General features: G+C 42.6%; 1 protein-coding gene across 5 annotated transcripts in view; it reads left to right on the top strand.

Moving 5' to 3' along the window:
• LOC105195209 (Down syndrome cell adhesion molecule-like protein Dscam2) overlaps positions 1–21,126 on the top strand; it is an 87,990-nt gene that overhangs the window by 26,750 nt on the left and 40,114 nt on the right. For all 5 annotated transcript variants that reach the window (XM_026131034.2, XM_039449882.1, XM_026131036.2 and 2 more), the window contains exons 4-8: positions 4,293–4,454; positions 4,823–4,972; positions 11,513–11,630; positions 16,851–17,094; positions 17,973–18,177. In XM_026131034.2, coding sequence (XP_025986819.1) covers positions 4,293–4,454; positions 4,823–4,972; positions 11,513–11,630; positions 16,851–17,094; positions 17,973–18,177 — 879 coding nt within the window. The remainder of the gene's footprint in view (positions 1–4,292; positions 4,455–4,822; positions 4,973–11,512; positions 11,631–16,850; positions 17,095–17,972; positions 18,178–21,126) is intronic.

The following is a 21,126-nucleotide window of genomic DNA, read 5'->3' as shown; positions in this document are numbered from 1 at the left end:
GAGAAAGAGGCAGGGATGAGTAAATGGAGTAAAAGGAGGCCGCGAGGCGCCTTAAAAATAGAGCTTCCGCCGGGTCAACGAACCGGAAGATATCTTATCGACCTAATACGCCCGTAAATCATCGTCGCGTGAACGCAGCCCATACCTTTTCAGATTCATGCCTGGTGCCTCTGCCGCGTCAGCTCCTAGTATCCGCCTCAGCCATTTCCTTTTTGCTCATCTCCTCCACGGTTTCATCCTGCCTTTTCCCTCGCCCACCTTCCGCGCGCTCTGCTCCCGGCGCTTCAGCTAGCGCTTCCTTCCTTCCGTCCGTCCTCGAGAAAAATCTTTTTCGGCCGCGCACGCCCTATTCTTGGAAACAAAATGGATATGATTGCGTGCGCGCGATCGCATGGACGCGTTGTTGTCTGCCGCCGGAAATGTCGCCTTTTTCGTTTTCCCACTACCTCACGGCAGCTGCCGTGCGTAATCGCGACGCTTTGTCAAAAAATGGGGAGAAAGAGCGAGAGGGAGCGACATCCCGTGTCACGCGAAGTTACTTTGTCTCCGTAAGGAAGACAACTATCCGCTGTAAAAGGAAGCTCCCCGAAAAGATTGCTTTCTGAAGAAGCAGTTTATGATTCTTCTTTCCATTTTCCCCCCTACGCGAAATCTCGTGGCTTATTTCGGTTATTTTTCCGGAGACTCTGAAAGATTCTAATGACGATACATTGCTTCTCAGTACGTGGATTTCGACCAAAACACCGTCTCTGATGGAAGTAACCTCCATCATTCAGTATTTGCTCGAGAGTCACGAGACAAACAAGCCATTAGTCTCGTCGTTACTTGACATATTTCATCATCGATCTCGAACGGTCCCACGAACGATGTAAGACAAACGACACAAAAGATGACGAGAGATGGCAGAAAATAACTTCCACCAGGATATCGTTTGCAAGAGGAGTTGAAGCTCGAGCGTGTTCGCGAAAAACATGCTACTTTCCATGACATAACTCGATATAATAATCTGAAAAGATGTAGAAGATGTAGTCGTTCGATCTTACTAAATATAGACACATCGCGAAGAGTCGCATGACGAGAACGAATGACGAATATTGTTTTGGCGTTCGCATTCGCTATTTGTTCCCCCGTATTCCACACGAATTCGCCTTAGCTCGGGGGCGAACGGAAAATTTCGTACTCAGCTCGAGCCCTATCGCGAAGATCGATATTTATTTCATTATAGAAACAAATGAAGTGGACGCAACTCGAGTAATACGTTTCAAATACTCTCGGTAGCCGTTTTGTTTCTCGATTCACTCGACCAATATACATGTATCAAGTACAAAGCGTTACACGCCACCGTTATCTCGGCGCATGTACGACGTACGTATGACGTGTCGCCTTACACCGAGAAAATGAGTAAGTTTAACGACCGCACTAGACTCTTTTATAAAAACTGCAGGTAGGAACCGCGTCGCTCACTTTTACGAGGCGGACACTCACGTTTTCAACCCCTTGTCGCCTCTCTCAGCTTAGAAGCTTATCGTTTAAAGATAACTCGAATGTACGACGTGGCGTTTCTTTAAATTTTCTACTAGGATACTCGGTGTTAAATAATATTTTTTAACTTGCTGCGCTTTTATTGAGATGGAAAATCTCAAAACATTTATAGAGAATAATACATTGTTAAGAGAAATTATATTTTGGAATAGTTCACGATTTATACATGTAATTTATACATACGCTTTTGTTTCGTTTATTCTGAATTAAAGAGGCATATACACTTAAGGGAGGTTAAATTTGCGAATTTTTTAATGGAAAGAGACAGATAAATTTTTTTTGCGTTTTTTTCTCTATTTGACATTTAAATTTTATTCAAAAGGGTGTCGCTATTTTAATTGTGTTTTCAAAATCAATGCGTGATACACTTGACATCACACTGTATCTTAAAAGACAGTTCGACCAATCAACCAGTAATTGTACACACTTGTCTTAGAGACTAAAAGCTAGTACTTGATGTAGGATTTTTTTTTACGACGCTTAGTTTTTTGTCCCAACAAAACATTTATAGAAAAAAACCGCTCAACTTTGACCAGCTGCCATTTTATTTAAACGCAATATTTCGAAAAATATCAAGTACTAGGCTTATGTTTTCAACTTAAAGTTAAATTTTTGACAAACTTGATTTAGGAAAACTTTAAGACTAGCAATGCTGTTTTATATTATTTTTTTAATAAAATTTAAATGTCAAATAGAGAAAAATATGATCTTTACAATGAAACAAACGTGATTTCTCTTCCTTTTCATTTTTCCGCAAAAAATTCACAAAGTGAAGTCTGGTTTTGGTCTGTCTAGGTGTACACGCCCCTTTAATTACATTTTTAGTCTCTAAGAGCGCACGCATACACACAGACCGGAAACAGATACTTATCTAACAATATTATCCGCACTCTTGGCTTTAAAACATCTCTACTCGTTAGACTCGTCGGATTGGACATCGGGGGATAATCACGTCGTCACGAGTGGTTTTTCGATACTTTGCATAAAATCCGACTCGTCGAAAAAGCGTGGTTTTCGTTTCTAGTGGATGATTCGCAGAGAGGATGTATACTCCGATGAAAAGCTGGTCGACATAGTTGCTCTTGCGCGCTCTTCCTCTCTGTCTTTCGCTCTTTGATTCTTTCCGTTCTCTCCCCCTTTTTTGTATCATCTCGTTTCTTTCCGCTATCTTTTCTCTCTGCTCGTTTCATGCTTTGTAAATATTACCTGCCACGAGACGTCTCCCGAGTTTATGTTCGGCTTGGTTGCCGCGTAACCGAGAGAGCCGAACGAACGATACGCGGGGAGAGTTAGAAAAGGGTGGCTGCCGAGGGAAACGTAACTAGAAAGAGAGAAAGAGAGAGAATTGTAGTGTGCGCAAAGGGGTAGGGGGGTGGGCCAGAGGCGAGGGGATAGAACGAGCACGAGGAGGTGGATGGAGTACGGGCAAACTCACTGAGTTTTTACCCCATTCTGAAGTCTGAGTGCCTCGCTCCGCTGACTCTCGAAACGGGTTGCGGAGGCAGAGAACCCCAACGCACCACCACACCACAGCGATTCCCTGGCTGCTGCCACCACCATCGTCCGCTTTTCTATCCTCTTTCTTCTCTCCCCCTTTCCCCTTGCCTCCTTCTCTCTCTCTCTCCTGCTTGGCTGCCTGACTGCCTTCCACGTTCTTTACAACCTTATTCCATCCCCCTCTTAGACATGCCCTTACCAACCTTTCAGCCGAGCCCATCAACTTACGCGGGCTGCCGGGTCAGGGGCGGATCGCGACATGAGATTTTGGATAAGACCGCCGCCTTTTCGGATTTTCTTCTCTAGCCGTATTGTGTTTCTATCAAGCCTTACGAGCTCTCTTGTTAGCGCGCAAAGTCATTCGCGCAGAAATGACGGTGGTTAAACGTAGGAAGGATAACGTGATTTACCAAAGAGGCTCACGTTTTCGGCGTAAATTCTTTCGGCGTAAATTCTCTCGTGCTCTCTGTACATTACTTTTACTCGCGAGTTTTTTTCTTTTTTAGCTGATCGTTCATGCGAAGAAATAACTTTTTCGTAAACTACAAAATTTCTCCAACAGCGGATTACATGAAATTATTCGCGCGTTGTAAAAGAATTAATCGTGAAAATGTGAATATAATATTAAAGAAAGCATGTTCAGTTTTTTTTTTATTTTTTTATTTGCTTAGCAGAAAAATGATTAAAAGCGCATAGTAAATCTGCATAATTTAACATACGTGATCGCGCACCCCCGGCCGGCGTTTTCTCACGGCGCGTCGAATATTCCGCCATTGTTCATCTCTTGTGTTGCATTACTCTGTGCAATTGTTATTAAATTTCTAACAAATTAACGAAAGCTATTTGTTACTCATTTTATTAACTGATTGTGTAAATTTAGCATGCGGATACGCGCAATAAATGTGTAACGCGTGTTTACTCACAAACATTCGTTAAATAGATCATTAAGTATACAGAGAGAGAGAGAGAGAGAGAGCGAGGCGAAATAGGGGTATAAAATTACGCATGTCCGCGCATACATTTATGAGAGGTCTCTAATTAGAAGCGTCGAACGTGGTTCAAAATGTGGCAAGTTGTTCCGAGTTGTGCCGTTTCGGTTCTTATCGGCAGATATATACGCGGCAGATATCAAAGCGAATTGTAACACTCTCGTGCGGCCGCGGCGCCATTAGCATTTGCGTTACGTTCTTATGGCCTCCGGAACCGTGGTATATGGACAGAGGGAGAGTGGAACTTATCGTTACGTGTTGCAGTGGTAAACCAACGTTACGATCCGGAAGTGCAAAATCCCAGCGGCTTTCTCGGCAACAACGTGCTCATGCGCTGCAACGTACCCAGTTTTGTACGCGATCACGTCACGGTCACGTCTTGGCTTCAGGAACCAGTCTTCAATATTTATCCCTCCACAATGGGCGGTAAGTAATTAAATTTGAAAAAATAAGAAAGAAGGAACGTTACAAATCGATATGTTTATACTTATCGCTTTTCCATTCAAATGAGCGAGCGTGTAATTACTCTAGAATGGAATATAGAATTATTCTATTTAGCATGAAACAGGAGGAATCGAATTATTCTAAAATTACAGTTACCTTTTACCGTGCGCGAATATTGGGTATTGTCGTAAATTAATTATATCGCTTGAAAACAGGAGTTATATTGCATGACGTCATCTACGTGCGCGCATGTATAAACACGTAATTTCCTTCCGATCAATTTAGATTTCCATGATGATAGAAACGTAATTCAAGCCTCCTCTCCCCGCGACACGCGCGTGTTGTTATAGATGGCAAATATCATATGCTGCCGACCGGCGAGTTGATGATAATCAATATTACGCGAAGCGACGCGCAGATGACGTATCGGTGCAGGACGCATCACCGGTTAACTCAGGATACCGTCGCCAGCAGCAATGTAGGGCGGCTGCAACTGACTGGTGAGTACGTCATAGATTTTTCTTCTTGTACACCCGAGGCGCTCACTTGCATCGCGTTGCTTTATAAGAGCGGATTTCTCAGCCAATTTGTAATCGGGCGTTTTTCCGTAGTTAAAATATATCATAATATTATTTATAATTTCAGAGTCTCGTAAAAAGCAAACGAGTCCTAAAAGTTAAATTTTATTTTTCATACGATAACAAATATTTCTCATCTTCAAATCATTTAGTGTGTAGATGTGATCAATTTTCTTTGGATTTTTTTCGGACAAATATAGTAGGTATAAGAATAAAATTATAATGTTTTGAGGACTTATTTAAAAGGAAAAAGAAAATGAGAAAACGTCTTGCTTGGTTTCTGTGAGAATTTCATATTTTACTTCTTATTTATTTTATAATATTTTACATTAACGGTTTTTCATAATATTAAGAATAATAAAAGATGGAGAAGGAAATATTATTTAAAATTTAAAGCAATATTTTTTCACTTTTTATTTACATAATTTTACAAATTGCTCTTAATGAAAACATTTTTTTGTATTTCTCTTTGTACAAATAATAAGTATACGAACAACAAATTTAGACTTGAGGATTAATATTTTGAGAAATCTATTAAAAAAAATGAAACGAAATAAAAAATCTCTGAACTTGTTTGGAGGTTTCGAAATTTTACATATTTATTACCTATTTATTATTATATTTTCTCATTTTCTGTTTGAGCCTTGTCGGAGCAAAATTGTTCCCGATGTGGCATTGATAGAGAGTGATTTGTGCCGTAGTACAGATTTTTTAAAAATAGATTTGTTTGATTTTTGTAAAAAACCCTTCATTTAAATTACATCAAATTGTGGTTTGTACATGTCCAAACAGCAATAATTTCAATATTGAGAATTAATATGTTTATAATTAAAAATTAATTTAATTGATTCGCGAGCGTAAAATTTTAAATGAAAATTTTATTAAAGCAAGGTTTGTAGAAAAAAAAATTAATAAATTTTAATTAAATAGAGAATACGGTTTTGTTATCCATTATTTTCAATCAGTTTCTTCACCGAAGCTTATTACGCGGAAAACTCTTTATTTTCTATTTTTAATTACTCTGAAAACAGAGGTAGCCTTTCATAGTTTTCTTAAGGAAAAAGGTTGGTTTTGAATTACTCAATGAAATTGTTAAGACATTAAAACGTGTAAATATACTCATTATAGTAGTATTACAGATACAATCTCATTATCCTTATTACGTAACCATCGGGATTAAAATTGGGCGGGACGTGGTACATGGGATCGATTCCGTTCATATCGTATTCATCATAGTTTCAAACAGAAAGATGAATTTATTTCGACAATTATTAAATTTTTCGAAAACGTAAACAGAGCCGGAGCCTTGGATATCCATTGCGCTTGTCGAACGGTAAATTCCCGTTCCGCCTCGAGCTTGAACGTATAGCGGACGTATGGCGGAGTTTAATTAAATGTTTACTTTACCTGCACCCGATTCGATCGATACCGCGGCAATTATATTTCCCATTTTTTTCATTTGGAATGAAAGCAACCAAAGAAGAGCGGTGAAAAGGGAAAATTTGTCCCACAAATCGGGAACTCAATACACCTGCGCTATTGAAATTTTTAATAAAAGTAAAGTTTCGAGGCTCGCGAAAACGCGCGGTTATATACACGAATATTTTATTTTTATTATACTAAATATAATTGCCGACGCGAGCCGCCGTTTAATTAATATCCGATCAAAAAGAGATCGTCAAGAATCAGGGCATCATCAAACAGAGTAGATAATTAATTCCAGGAAGCATCGCCCTCGTTTTTACGCTCTCGCAATTTGTTCCCTTATCGTGTCGAGCACATTAACTCGGATCTTATCTCGCGATGGCGGGCTGGTCGCTGGGGATGAAAGAAGATAAAAACATTGCGTTTAACGGCCGGCGCGAGACCCATCCGAGCGACTTCTTCGACAGCGCGGTCGATGTTTAATTAGATAACGGTTAAAGAAGCGATGACAGTATGGCGTTGTGTAAATTACGGGGAAACTGAATAAATGAGGGTAAGAGAGAGTAAGACAGAGCGAAGGAAGTTACCCCGAGCGGTCCCGCTAATGACGTTTCTCTACTTCGTAGGACGTCACATCGCGCGTTCAAAATTAAGTGGAACTTTAATCGCGTCCGCACGAACAGGAAGGGAAAAGCAAACCCATTGTGCTTACCTTTCCCATCCCGATACCTATTGCGATGGATCTGTCCCCGAGCTGGGGTAACATCGATTCTTCTGGGAATATTACAAATACATTATCCGTCTGTTGTTCTTATTTATTTGTACGTGATTGAAATTGATGTCTCGTGTATCATCCGGAAGAACTGAAATAATGTTTATAATGGAATATTGATCGTCGTCGTGCTCTTTTAACGGAATATTCTCATTGTGAAGTCTCCTCGTCGTCTTCCTAGACGGTATTCTAGATTTTCAAAAGAAGAAGAAGAAGAGAGAGAGAGAGAGAGAGAGTGAGTGAGTTCGGAAACTTTAAAACTAGGAGAATCTCTCGTGATATCGCAAATTTCGGAGGACGTGCGACTTATTTAAAGTTTCACGTAGTAGGTTCGAACACAGAGCCGCCGTGATTTTGTACGTCCTCTTACTTCCCGCTCTTATACCTCGGAGCAGAATTCACCACCGTTGCATTCGTAATATCGTCTCGATAGACGCGCACTCGGAATAATAATATCAATTAATTAATACGATTATTGTGAATTTTGGCAAACTTCATCATACATCGATTAAATAAACTCGTGTTGTTGAAAGAGTTCTCCTATCGGAAATTAGCTCGGGTAATATGACGCGATTTAACCAGGTACGACGTGTTTGGAATCCATAATCAGCACGGGCTCGCTTTGCTATATTTCTAATCACACAAATATTTCCAACAAACATCAATTAATTATCGGCGTAATTCGCTCGTGGGTTAATTACCTCGTGTATCATTCGACGGCTTGCCGAATAAACGATATTCACTGAAAGCCTAGCAGCGATATACAGGGGCGGGATAAATATTTGTTCAAAGCGACTCGCGAACACAGAACGAAGAGAACGAATAAAACTGACCTAAAAAAAAAAATACGTTATATCAATCCGCTAATTCGGACATGCCCGGATGCCCTTCGACATTTTCGAATTTTATAACTCAAAGTAATATCAATTGTAATATCAATTTGCGTCACGTCAATGTAATTATTTATGAAGTAATATCATAGTACGCGATAATAACAATGAAATAATTTAAATTGCAGCATGTCATCGGTAATGACAATCGAACGGCGCTTTATAATTCGACATTATCCTTGAGCAGAATGGACAGGGTGGGACGCGCGGGGAGAGAGACGGATAATCGTTTGTGTGCCGCCGCATAATCAGGCAAGAAAAACCGATCCGACGTGCCCGAGCAAGAATATCTCGGCGGACGTTAAAAAATTCACGGGTTTCAATTTTCCAGAAACGTACGCGTTCGCGCTCGTGCACTCGTAATAAAGCCGGCATGCCGACCCCGCCGGGGGCCGGGCCCCGTCGCGCCGGATATCTTCCGCCGTAAGATAGAAATTTATGCTAAGCGCACTTAGGTAGTTAATAACTTAATAATGAAGTTCGGGAGAAATTTGATCGTTTGCATATTTCGACGCGCGCCTTCGGACCCCGTCCGTATATACCCTCTAAATTAACCAAAATCTCGATGTACAGTAGTTTTCCCGTAGTAATGAGGAAACTTTTTGGCGCGCATTATCCGCGAGCGTGTAAATCCCAACAGGGGGCTACGCCGAAAATTTAGAGAGCCGGCGTATAAAGTTAACGTTTATCGCGATATTTCGGGAAACGTAATAACGCACAATTGCGAAACGATCGGTAAAGCTGTAATAATAATACATAGAAAGAATAATTTTTAAGTATATAAAAATTTAGCATACAAATATAGAAATTATTTTTAGATCTGTATTCCAAGTATGCTAAATTTTTAATAAATTTAGTATATTTGGAATATAGATCTCTAATAATTTTGATGGACCATTAGAGTAATTAATAAAGGGCGTTTATGAGGTATAATGAGCAATTCAATAAGTATTGGCATTCTAGCCATCATCTCTAGTGTCTTTTATAATTATTTGATTGTTTTAACGAAATTATTTTTAGATCTAGGTATACTTTTAAATATTATTTTAACAAAACTGTTTGTTTCGTCTGATTTGACAATATACAGTTGAAGTTTCTAAAAATTTAGCTAAATATAAATCTGAAACTAATTTTGATGGTTTCAATTATTAATGAATGAAATTATTTTTAGACCTGCTTTTAGATTATTAATGAATGAAATTATTTTTAGACCTGCTTTTAGCTGTATGTTTAAAGTTTAAATATTTTTACAAAAATTCTTTTTATCTGACTTGGCAATAATAATGAAGCAGAGCTATGAAGATAGAGTTAAAGTTTCTAAAAATTTAAAAATAATTTTGATGGTTTCAACAAAATTATTTTCAGATCTGCGTTCAACTAAATTTTTTAACATTTTAATGAAACGTCGTACATTTGTTTGATTGATTATAGATTTCGACATTGAATTTTTTTATCAACATTTGCCTTTATGAAGAGACATTATGGAATTTTAAAATTTCTTGAAAACAGAATTAAATTTATATTTTTGTCAGTCTGTCTGCTGAAATTTTTATTTCTTTTGGAATTCTGTCTTCTAATGTGATCATTTAGATTAATAAATTGTAAATTAATGAACCGTACACAGAAAAATACACGTTTTCTTTTACTAAAATTTAAAAATTCACTTAGATACAGATCTGTAAAAATAATTTTGTTGAACGATTAAAATAATTACGAATAATGTCCAAGCACAATGAACAATGCTGCAAAAAAAGAGACGTTTTAGCAACTAGCTTGAGCGCCCTACATAATTATCTTGATATTTCAACGAAATTATTGTCAGATCCATATTTAACTAAGTAGCTAAATTTTTAAATACTTCAACAAAACCGCTTTCCATTCTATCCGCGTAATTTTTTGAAATCGCACTGATCACAATGATAAGTATAACGTTAATTAATTAACACTGGTACGCACTGTTATTATTTGCTTTGACGTTTGCTATTAATTTTAATCATATTGTGAAATGAAGCGCGACGCGGCGCACACGTTTACCATATAAACGTATTCCCACGTAAACGATAGATGTTTTTGTCGCGACGTACAAGAGGTATGTATGAACGCTCCCGGCGAGTATTCGCCGCCGTAATCCAGCACATTAATTCCCCGTTAAATGTAACAGCACGTATGTGCGACGCTGTCCACACATCATTTGATCGCGAAATAACACACGTGCCGAAGAGGAGGGCACTTGAGTATCTATGGACGAATCAATAAACCACGCTGCATTTCTACCACAGATATGCGCCAGGGATAGATTGAGTGGCTCGATTTTAACATAGCCACGCGAAATAAAAATACCTGCATTCGTAATTGAACAAATGGAATAATTGTAAGCGCGGCCGTAATACGGTCGCGTCCTATTTGACGTGTCATTAGCCGACGTATCTTCATTTTTGCTGCGAGCGCGTATTACCCCCGATATACCGGATAACGGTAGCAGTTTAATTAATTATGAATTTTCATCGCGCGTAAGAAAATCTGAAATTTCGAGCGGGCCGGAATTACTGTAGTCGAAAGTATGCCGGACGCGAATTAGGAACGCGAGCGATTTACGCGGGGCAATACCGGTTTTGGCAGCGTGCGCTAGCGAGAAATACTGTAACCGTATGCAAAAAACTTAATTAACGAATACGATTTAATTTTTATTTTTTAAATTATGTTACTTTTGTGATTTCATTTCGACTACAGGGGCAATCGCATTCGTATGCATGTTGCGCAATACGAATTTCTTTTAGACGTACCATTTTAATATATCTCCGCGCAGACTAATGCGATTTTCTACAAAAAAAAGAAATAATAAAAATAAAAAAAAGAAAGAATCGGAGAAATTTCGTTAGTGCGCGACGTTAGCGAGTCTCGCTCGCGCAGGAGTTCGCTGGACGTTGCGCGTTCGAGCGGATCGTAATTTTTCCGACGTTTTTGATAGCGCGTGACGTAATTTCAAATTCTCGCCAAAGCACGGAGATATATCGTCGTTATCTAACGTGGTTCCGCTTCATAGTGCGCCATGTCGTAAGACGTGGCGTTATCTGCGACCATAACTCCCCATTAAACGTCGCGCTGGATGCGTGCGCGGAGTCCTGCCTATTTTTTTTCCTTTTCGCTTTTTCTCCGCTCCCCCCGCGCTCCGCCGTCCGAGGTTTCCTTCCCTCCCCGCGGACAGTAACGATTTATGAACATATTTTCCGCGTATCACACGGCAAACTTGCCCGGAATCGATCCCCCGAACGCGAGCGGCGGAGACCCAATGGCGTCCCACGATTTAATCTTCGATTTTACGCTATAATTGAATCTGCGCGCTCCGCGCGCTTGTTATTTTTTTTTTATTTTCAGAAATTCGGGGCTCCATGCCGCCTATAATAAATGAGAAGCTGGTATACATGTCAGCTCGATTAAAGGACACCGTCGTGATCCCCTGCGTGGCCTACGCCAACCCAACCCCGACTAACAGGTAAGGATTTTGTTTTTCGATAAAATTCAGTCGTAATTATTAATATATTATTGCAGATTGATAAATTATTAATTTATTAATATCGCTTATTAATATTATAGATCAATAAATAATGTTTAATTCTCAATTAAATTTATATTATTAACGAAGCGTATTTGTACAGAGAGCGGGGTCTTCCGCGTATGCGTGCGCGGTACGTTTCCCGGATCTCCAGGTCGCGTACTGAAACTTCATCCGACAGGATACGGTTCTATCCGTAGCCGTGGTATTACCAATTTCGTACTTCCGCCCATAATTAGATTTTAAATAGCATTTTTCTCGTCGGAGGGCCTCCTCGCTCGCATCTCGTCCTTTTCTCTTACACCCCTTCCTCGAAGGGGGGCAGAAAGGCTGGAGTGAGGGGAGGGAGGGGGGCGGAGGCTCACGTTACGCTCAGATACGCAATTAAACGGTAAGCAGGCATTTAGCTTCTGCCCCGGCGATGCTGCTAAGTAATCTGCATGCAAAGTATGGTACGTTGCGCTTGAATTAAAGGCGATGTTTGAAGATTAGCAGGTAGCACTTCGCGAACGTCACACACGTCGCGAATGCGAGATAGCGGTCACGAAATCCATATATGCATGTGTACCGCGCGACAGCCCGGTGCGAATGGCAGTTAATAATGAAGAGCGACCGCGGACGTATACGATAAATATTGACGGTCCGATATTAGAACGAGACTGGCGAGACACACAGACGGTGGCATTTCAGTCGCGCTTCCGATTTCGTTATACAAGAATCTAAAGTATGAGATCTATCGAGCGGGGTGGATGGGTGAGTTGAGTCCGTTTCGCGTTCCGAAAGCGTCGTCTCATGTTTCCCTCCGTTGGATCCGCCAAACAGGAAATGGCTGTATAACTTCTCCACGAAAAGTTTCGTTAATACCGTTTTTCGAAAGGGGGAATTAAAGGCGGCGGAGACTGTGCAGTTAATTGGATGGAAATTTGTATAAAAGGCTTTATTCCTTTGTTAGGATCGAACTCGGCGGAAAATAAGGATAAAACTCATTATCTAAAATAATACGTGTTACGGAAATCAGAGGCGCGCGCGCGCGCGCGCGCGCGCGCTCTCACACGCGTTTCAACATTGTTTCGTGCTACACGTATTTCGCGAGAGCGTTGCCCGCCGCCCGACAGCCGATGAGGAAATTGGAATCTTTGTGCAAACAGACGAGCCGGCGCGGCGCTGCGCGGCGCGGACGATGCTCATTCGCTACTAGACGCGGCGCGCGCCGTGTCTCTATTTTCCTTATATTAATGCTAATTTTAAACATAGATCCGCGGACGGAATATCTCGCGCGATATGAGCTCTCGCACGCGCACGGGGAACACGCGCCAACTCCGCCCACGGAGTTCATCGACATCGCGGACTTCTGCGGAGCTAGGAAGGTCGGACCCCACGGGGTAGGAGGGAAGGTGAACCGAGAGGTGAACGAGAAAACAGTTACGGAATGAGGATTTTCTTCTTCTCCGCCGCCCCCGAGTATTAAATATTACGTTAACTCTCACGAGATACCATCCTTTTTCCGCTCGCGCGTACCCGCTCGCGGATGTATTACGTTTATCCCGCGAGGAACGAGGGAAGAACGGTAAACGAAAGGATAGCGACGCGCGTTCACGTTGGGACGTAGCAGCGGCAACGGTTCAGGTCGATGCAACGCATCATGCACCGTGGAAAAGCGACGAGAGAGAGAGAGAGAAAGAGAGAGAGAGAGAGAGAGAGAGAGAGAGAGAGAGAGAGAGAGAGAGAGAGAGAGAGTCCCTACGAAACTTGTTGCGTGGTGGGGGGAAACGTGTTATTACAGCGGATTACGCGATTAGCAACTAGTTTGGTCCCATCATTGATGCCGCGAGCACCGTGCGGAGGATCGGGGGGCGCCGTAATCAAACTCCGCGTCGAATGGAAACGTGCTGCACGGTTATCGCTGCGTGTCGTGCGGCGAGACGACGTGTTTAAATAATTATGGACCGAAACCAGAGCGCGAAGCGAGCGCGAGAACTTAGAAATCGCGGAGTCTTAAGAGTTGCGGAGTACGCTGCCTTCTCTCGATTCGCTTCAGCCTCTCTCGCCTCTTGGATTTTGAGGGCAAACTCTTCGCTTTCTCCCTCTCTCTCTCTTTCTCTGCCTCCTCCTCTCCCTCGCCTGGATCGCATGCGCGCCGAAAATGTAAAATGAAAATTTTAAACGTCGCCGGCAGAGCATATCGACGGAACTTTGATCGTAAAATTTGTAGAATCGATGCGGATAGAGCGACGTGAACTCAGGTTCGTGTGTACGTACATACACACGCGTACGCGTGCGTGTGCACATACACATACGCGAGAGCGCGTGCAACGCGTATAGAGCCGCCAATCTACGCGGGCGCGACGATAGTAGCCGGGGGGATGAACGAAGATAGTCGGAAGATATATAGACGTCGGGAGAGCTGTATGGGTAGCGCAAACAAACCGACCGCTGATTACAGAGACTGCTTCTGACAGCCCATCAAATATTCCGCATTTACGTATACGTCGACGTCACTGAGTATTCCATGCTTGTGTTCATCAACCGCTCGTACCCTCTCACCCTCTTACCGGTCCTCCTCCGACCGTCCTCTTCTTCCACGTCGGCTCCCTCTTTCCCCTCCCTGCTCTTCTAGTCGTCTCTTCCGCAGGTTGATTTAGTCGACGGAAGAGAGCCGGGAGCGAGGGAGGAAAGCTAGAGAAGCTGAAGATAGGGATAAGGGATATAGAAAGGGAAGGAGGAAGAGGGACGAAAGGAAGATAGATAGATAGAGAGAGAGAGAGAGAGATGGAAAGAGATGGAGAAGAAGAAGAGAAAGCTGAACAGGTGGAGAGGACAAGAAGAGGAGGATGGAGAAGACGATGACGGAGAGAGCAAGAGAGTTTGAGGGTTCGTCGCGACGCGGAGACTTCCATCTCTCCGGGTTCCCTCGCACTCGGGCATCCCCGTATCCCATCTCCTACCCTCGCCAATTTCCCTCCGTAAATTTGATTATCTATAGGTATACTCCTCATCCCTATGGCTCCACTTCTGCCTCGCTGCCGGCGCGGCCGCCATCTCCGCTTCGGCCTTCTCCTCATCATCCTCCTTCTCGTCATCGTCGTCGTCGTCGTCGTCGTCGTCGTCGTTGGCGTTGGCGTTCCACGTTTCCTCTTGGATGCGGAGTAAGCAAGACTCGGGACCACTACGCTTTAGCGGATTTCTAAACCACGTGGGGCCGATCATTGCGTAAAAGCGAGCGAGTGAGCGCGCGCGCCAGAGGGGATGAAAGAGAGAGAGGGAGAGAAGTTATTCTGCGCGCAGGAGAGGGACGATGCCAGGGCTAATGGCGCGTTACGAGCAATCGTGGAAAGATGAACTGGCTCCATTCGGTCTCGATAAACTTCCCGTAGGGCGATAAGGGATCTCGAATTGGAATCTAGATTTAGATATTGGCGCTATTCAGATAGCGCTCTTCGATTTGTAATCGAATTTAATTAGATTAATTTATATGAAATCTTGAAAAGAGCTTTCGCATGTTAATCAAATTAGGCAAAGATGCTACATTTAGCCGTACTAAAATATCATCAGAGAAATGTTTATCTTTCACATTTTTTAATTCGTTTAATTCGGTTACGGCAGATTTAATTAGAATTTTCTTTTAGATTCGAGCCCTTTTTACACAATGTTTACAAGTTTTACATTATTAAAGAAACAACATATTTTTAACGAATTTAATTAGAGCGTGGGGCGTGTATGGTTGAAATATATTTGCGTTATATTAAAAATTCATGTCAATCCGGTTATACAAATACATATGCAAGTTCGTTAAATGGTCGACGCGAACAGATTCGGATTGCAAAAATGGCGGCGCGCGGCGGCTTGAAATTTTCATTAGTGACTTCGTTATGGTATCGACGTCGTCGTATCGACGGGATTGATAAGATGATAGGGAGCGAGAGAGGAGGGGGACATCCGCCGTCGAGATTTATATACTTCCCGTCGGGGAAGCGCGCTTGCTTCCCTACGTAAAATCCATCTCTTGCGTATAAGCTCAATAATATACATGACATGCAAATAAGGATAATGCCAGTAAGTCCCTTTAATATCGCTTTTAATGCCGCGAATTAATTGCAAAAGATAGACTCTATTTTCCCTGGATTGACACGTTCTTGCGCGGACGTCGGTGCGCATTTCGCGTTATACTGACCACCGATAAGGTCAAAGGTCGCGCGTGCTCGCCAAGGATCGATTGGATTATCCTGTTTGCCGAGGCTGGCTTAAATCGAGACAGCCGGGCACCCTCGAATTTTCAATTAAGACGAACACCGAGAGAGCCGGTGAAGTTATGCGTGATCTCGTTTCGTGAAATTCGCGTGGGGATCTATTCGCGACGGAGTTGCGCTATACTCGCATAGTTATGCAATAGCGCCTTATCCCTTCGATCGTTAGAGCGAGACGAGAGCCATTTGAATTCATATCGGTCGATTCGTGAAAATCCTTCCCGCCGTTCTTGCCGCGTTTTAACCGCGACACGCTCGTCGGCGCGGCGCGCGGCGCGGCGGCCGCCTGAATAATCGCGCCGACGAATATCATTAAAATACATGCTCTTGAAAAGTGAGCGTTTTGAAAGCGTGCCAGGATGTATCTCGCTGCGTGGTACACACGTGTACACAAGCAGAAATACAGCAGGGAATATGGCCGCGCGCGGTATGGGCGCGGTACAATAGCGGGGGAAATGTATTCGGTCTTTGCCGATGGAACAATAGTTATTTTGTGGTAAGCGCGTGTGCGGCGGGGAGATACAGTTTCGCGGATGGGCACCGGCGCGCATACGTATGTACACGAACGAGCGCGTAACGCAACGTTTTCGAGAGATTCCGTCGGTTAGGTAACTATAATAATAACATCGTCGCTTTGACGAGCGCGGGAAATGATAATTTGCATACGCATTCTGTCGAGAATGCGCTCGCGAGAAGCGATGTGAGTCGCGCGAGACGACGCGAATGCGATGGGTTTCTGCGAGTGTGTCTGCAACTATACGCTGCCTATACTCGTACATCGTCGGTGCTCTTTCACTCGGCGTGCCCGGCGGCCGAGTGCAGTAATGACGGCCCTTGGAAATGCAATTGAATCGAATTGAAGTGCATGTGTGCTAAACGATGACGAAGAATCCCGTGTTTCTCTCTTCTTGCGCAGATGGTACTACAACAGAAATCAGAGGGAGGAGCCGATCGAGGAGTCGTCGGGCCATTACGTCGTTCGTGACGGCTCCTTGATCATCCAGAGCGTCGAGGAGAACGATGCCGGCTCTTACATGTGCACCGCCAGCAATTCCGAAGGCAGCGAAACTTTGGAGATCAGATTAACGGTGTCTGCGCCGCTGAGCGTTCACGTGCAACCGGCGATACAGACGGTCGATCTGGGAAAATCCGCCTATCTGGTAATCAATCATTATCGACACCGATCTATCTATCCGAAAATAAATGGAAGACTTGTCATCGCGAACGCATAATCACGTAGAAGCGAATTGCGCGGACTAAGAATAATATTTCGAGGAATCTCGCTCTCTAATAACGCCAAGAGAAAGATAAATAAATTAATACCGTGCCGAATATTCCAGAACTCTATTTCAAACGTTTTACACGATCAATAGCGTCAGGTAAATTGCTGGGTAAAATTTCATTTATTCTTTAACGCCATCTATTTTATAACATTGCTCGTATTCGGAATGCGCTTTATAAAGATGTTAGTGCACTTTTTGGCAGTCTATTTTTTTTAATATGTCAAACCTTTTACATCTAATGAACAAGAAAGATAGAATAACAAAAAAAGCATCGCTCTGGACACGATGTTCTTGTATTCTGATTCAAATGTTTCTTGAATTATAGAGATAGCCGGTAGATTATAAATAAACTATAAACAGACGTGCCCCGTAAATTATAGAACGTCTAAAAGTCTTAATGCATTCTAGATTTAAGGATGTAAAAACGGTCGTGACAGATCGCTTACAATGTGATCGAACACTTCGATTACTGTTATGAATATTTACCGCGGCGTTTTCAGTCGTCTGTAAATACCGTAAAGCTTTGTCGATGACGCGGGAAATGAATCTGTACGTGCCGGAAATTAATGCCGGTCGCGGTGCCGGGTGTGTGATTCGAATACATTTTCAGGAATAGAGATCTGATTTTTCTCAAGAAGCCCTACGGTTTGCGAATTCGAGGCGGCGGTATTCTCCCTCGTTTCCGAGCGCGCGCGCCTGGCGCGAGTCCCTTTCCTTGATTCTCATCAGTTTCTTCCGTCTAAACTCCTTTGCAGACGTGCACCGCAAGTGGATTTCCGCAAGCGGCACTCTATTGGCTGAAGGACGGTCAGCCATTGAGAACTGGCGCCCGGGTAAGGACGGTCTCCAGCGAGCGTATTTCCGTAACGTCGGTCGCGAGGGAGGACCGCGGCATGTACCAGTGCTTCGTGCGGAACGAGTACGAAATGGCTCAAGGAATTGCGGAATTGCGCTTAGGAGGTAAGGTACATTCTGGCCTCCGGATGTATATGTCGCGACGTCTTAACGATTTGGTAAGGCGAGTTCATAGTTGTCGTGCCATCACCCGGAAACTCGAAAATCTTTGAATTGCCATAAGTGAAGCTTCCCTCCGTGTTGAAATTAACATATTCATTCACTTTTTTTTACGACTGAATATTATACTTTAAAATGACTGATTTATGTTCTCAAACTTTGGTCGTAAATCAATTCGAATTTCATACAATGTACACGGAAAGAACAGTTTTGTTAGCGCATCTAAAAATTTAGCTGGATACGGATCTGAAAATAATTTTGTTGATCCATCAAATTAATTGTGTAGGACACCTTAAATTCATTGCCAGAATGTCAAAACTTTTCGCTCATTACACTCGATCGTCTTCCATAATTATTTTGATGGTCCGACAAAATTATTTTCAGATGCGCGTAGTCTAGTTAAATTTTGGTTCTTTCCGTGTACAATTAACGTTAGAGGCATTTCCAACTTTTAATTATTCATCCCGTGAAGCGAATTATTCTTATCATCATAAAACACACACGCACACACTCGCCATAGTTACTGTTTAATTACGGCAAACATTTATATTTTATAATGCATTTAATTACTTACAATTAATTTGTGGATCTAGATGAAGGAAAGAAAAGCCCCGTGTTTGCCGAGCGACCGGTAAACGTTTCGCTGTTGGTTATAATATCATTGCGACTACTTTCCTCATCATCACGATCCATTCCGCGGCTTGCGTGCCATTTTACCGTAACGTATTTTCCATCAGGGGAGGCAGCACGACTTCTCGCGCAGACTACGTGCCATTTTTGCGGGAAAGTGCCCTCATCGCTCTTCCGATTGTGCTTTACGGAGCGTGCTCCCATCTGTGGAACGATAATCGCGGTCTCGGTTTCGATTAACTCCGGTTGAGTTTCGCTTGCAGCAGCACCAAACGCATACCGCAAATCGCATTACCTAACTCTGTAGCTGTTTTCTGTTAAACCTGATCCAGCCAAACACACTGATTCTTGCTGTATTTTAGAATTACGTTATATAAATTGCACACATGAAAAATAGAAATTTTTTTTCAGCGATGAGTTACGATGGGTTGCCGTTATCATCATCGAGTGCAATCGCGAAAGTTGGGTAACGGCAGATCGAGACTTGCGTTTAACAATTCTCACTTGCGCGTTTATCACGGGGAAAAAATAGAGTTGGAGCGAATCGCGTGTTTGGTGAAGTTGATCAAAAACTTGGTTTGCTCGCGGTTCGAAAATGTTGGTTAACGGCTGCGGAACTCGGTACATGTGCGCAGAGGAAGACCGCCTGTTTGCGTAGAGCTCCCTTCGTAACGTATTTTCCATCGGCCGGTCGTTTCGCCGCGGGATACGTGCCATTTTTGTACGAAAATGGCCTCGTTTGCTCTCCCGTTCGCAAAACTCCGATATGAGACCTTTACGGGTCGCGCATCAATGTCCAGGATGGACACGACCGCACGACTCGCGAATTTGCCCCGGAATATAATAAAAGCGATTTACGATAGGTCTCGTCGATAACATCGCGACCCATAAGCATCGGATGGATCACATGGGTAACATATGACGCGCGAAACACGTCCAGCAACTTAGAGCCCGGTGTTTTACGTTTTTACAAAAAACCCTCTCTCCGGAATCCCTTCTCGAGTCTTTTTTTTTTGCGAAAAAATCCAAAGCACACGATTTCGACGTGGCGCATCTAATTTCACGCTCATTAATAACTAGATTAATTGTTGTGGTATGAAATTGCATTATGTTAATGTGCAATGTAATTATATAGAGGCCACTAATGCTAATTAAACGTTTAACGACATGTTTGTATCCGTGTCGCTAATTTTCAATTAGATATCGAGATATAACTACAACGCCGGTTTCCCTTTCCCCCCAGTTCCGAGTTTTTATTTTATATCGCGGGAGAATATTGCTGCTGGCAGGGGAGAGCGCGCTGAGTCTCGTGCCGTTCTTACGAGCGATTTGTACATTTCTGGAAGTTCGTACGGGCTTTCGCGACCATTAACCTTTATACGGCCGGCATTTGGTAACTTTTATGACCTTTGAAAGTTTAAATTTTCTTTCGAAATCGCTTATAACCTGTGCGCTCGGCTCTGCCGTTCTCTCGTCGGAAACAAGCGTACCGATCCGGACGCCGTGTATATACAGTTTGTTTCTTCCTCCACCGTAATCCGAGTTCGGATATCACGCGCGAGCTAAATTACTACTTTCCTTCTTCCCTCTTATCCCGATTTTCTCTTACCTCCCCGAGTAATATTGCCACTAAATTTCTCTTCGGACAAAAGAGTGTCCGACAAAATAGTATTCCATTAAGCGAAGAGGAGCGCCATTTTTCAGACGAGGGCGAATCGTGCGGTGCCTAACAATATTTATGTGAAATTTAATAATTCCCATGTCACGCGAACTGCGCGCCGATTATTTGTCGATCTTGAAATTGTTCTAAACTGAAACTGGAATAACGTAATAACGAAAATTGAATTGATGAATAATATTGTCGTACTTTGATGCTAATAAGCATCTTAAAGTACCACATAAAGAATTTATTGCGACACAGATATGTTGGGCACCAAATCCACCTCGATGATAAGAATGGTGTCTTTTCTAATTAATTGTGTTATTCACATTGTCGGTCTCAATTCTACTTATTTTTTAATAGTCTGTTAGATTCAAGTTGTCAGACACAATTGGGAATTCATAAATCGAGCACAAGATAATTTATACACATCAATATCTTTTCAGAAACATATCGATAACTGAAGAGTGACTGATCTATTTTGATCGGTGAAAACTTACGCTACGCGATACGCTCAAAATTTTTTAATGTGGCGAAAAAATATTTAATCGTCACGAGGAACAGCTACGCGACAACTTTTGCGTTGGATCAACGGAACGTCGCGT

This window comes from Solenopsis invicta, chromosome 5 (genome assembly GCF_016802725.1).
Source record: "Solenopsis invicta isolate M01_SB chromosome 5, UNIL_Sinv_3.0, whole genome shotgun sequence".
Taxonomy (NCBI): Eukaryota; Metazoa; Arthropoda; class Insecta; order Hymenoptera; family Formicidae; genus Solenopsis; species Solenopsis invicta.
Note: the sequence above shows the minus strand (reverse complement) of the source record. Positions and strands in the feature narration are given on the sequence as shown.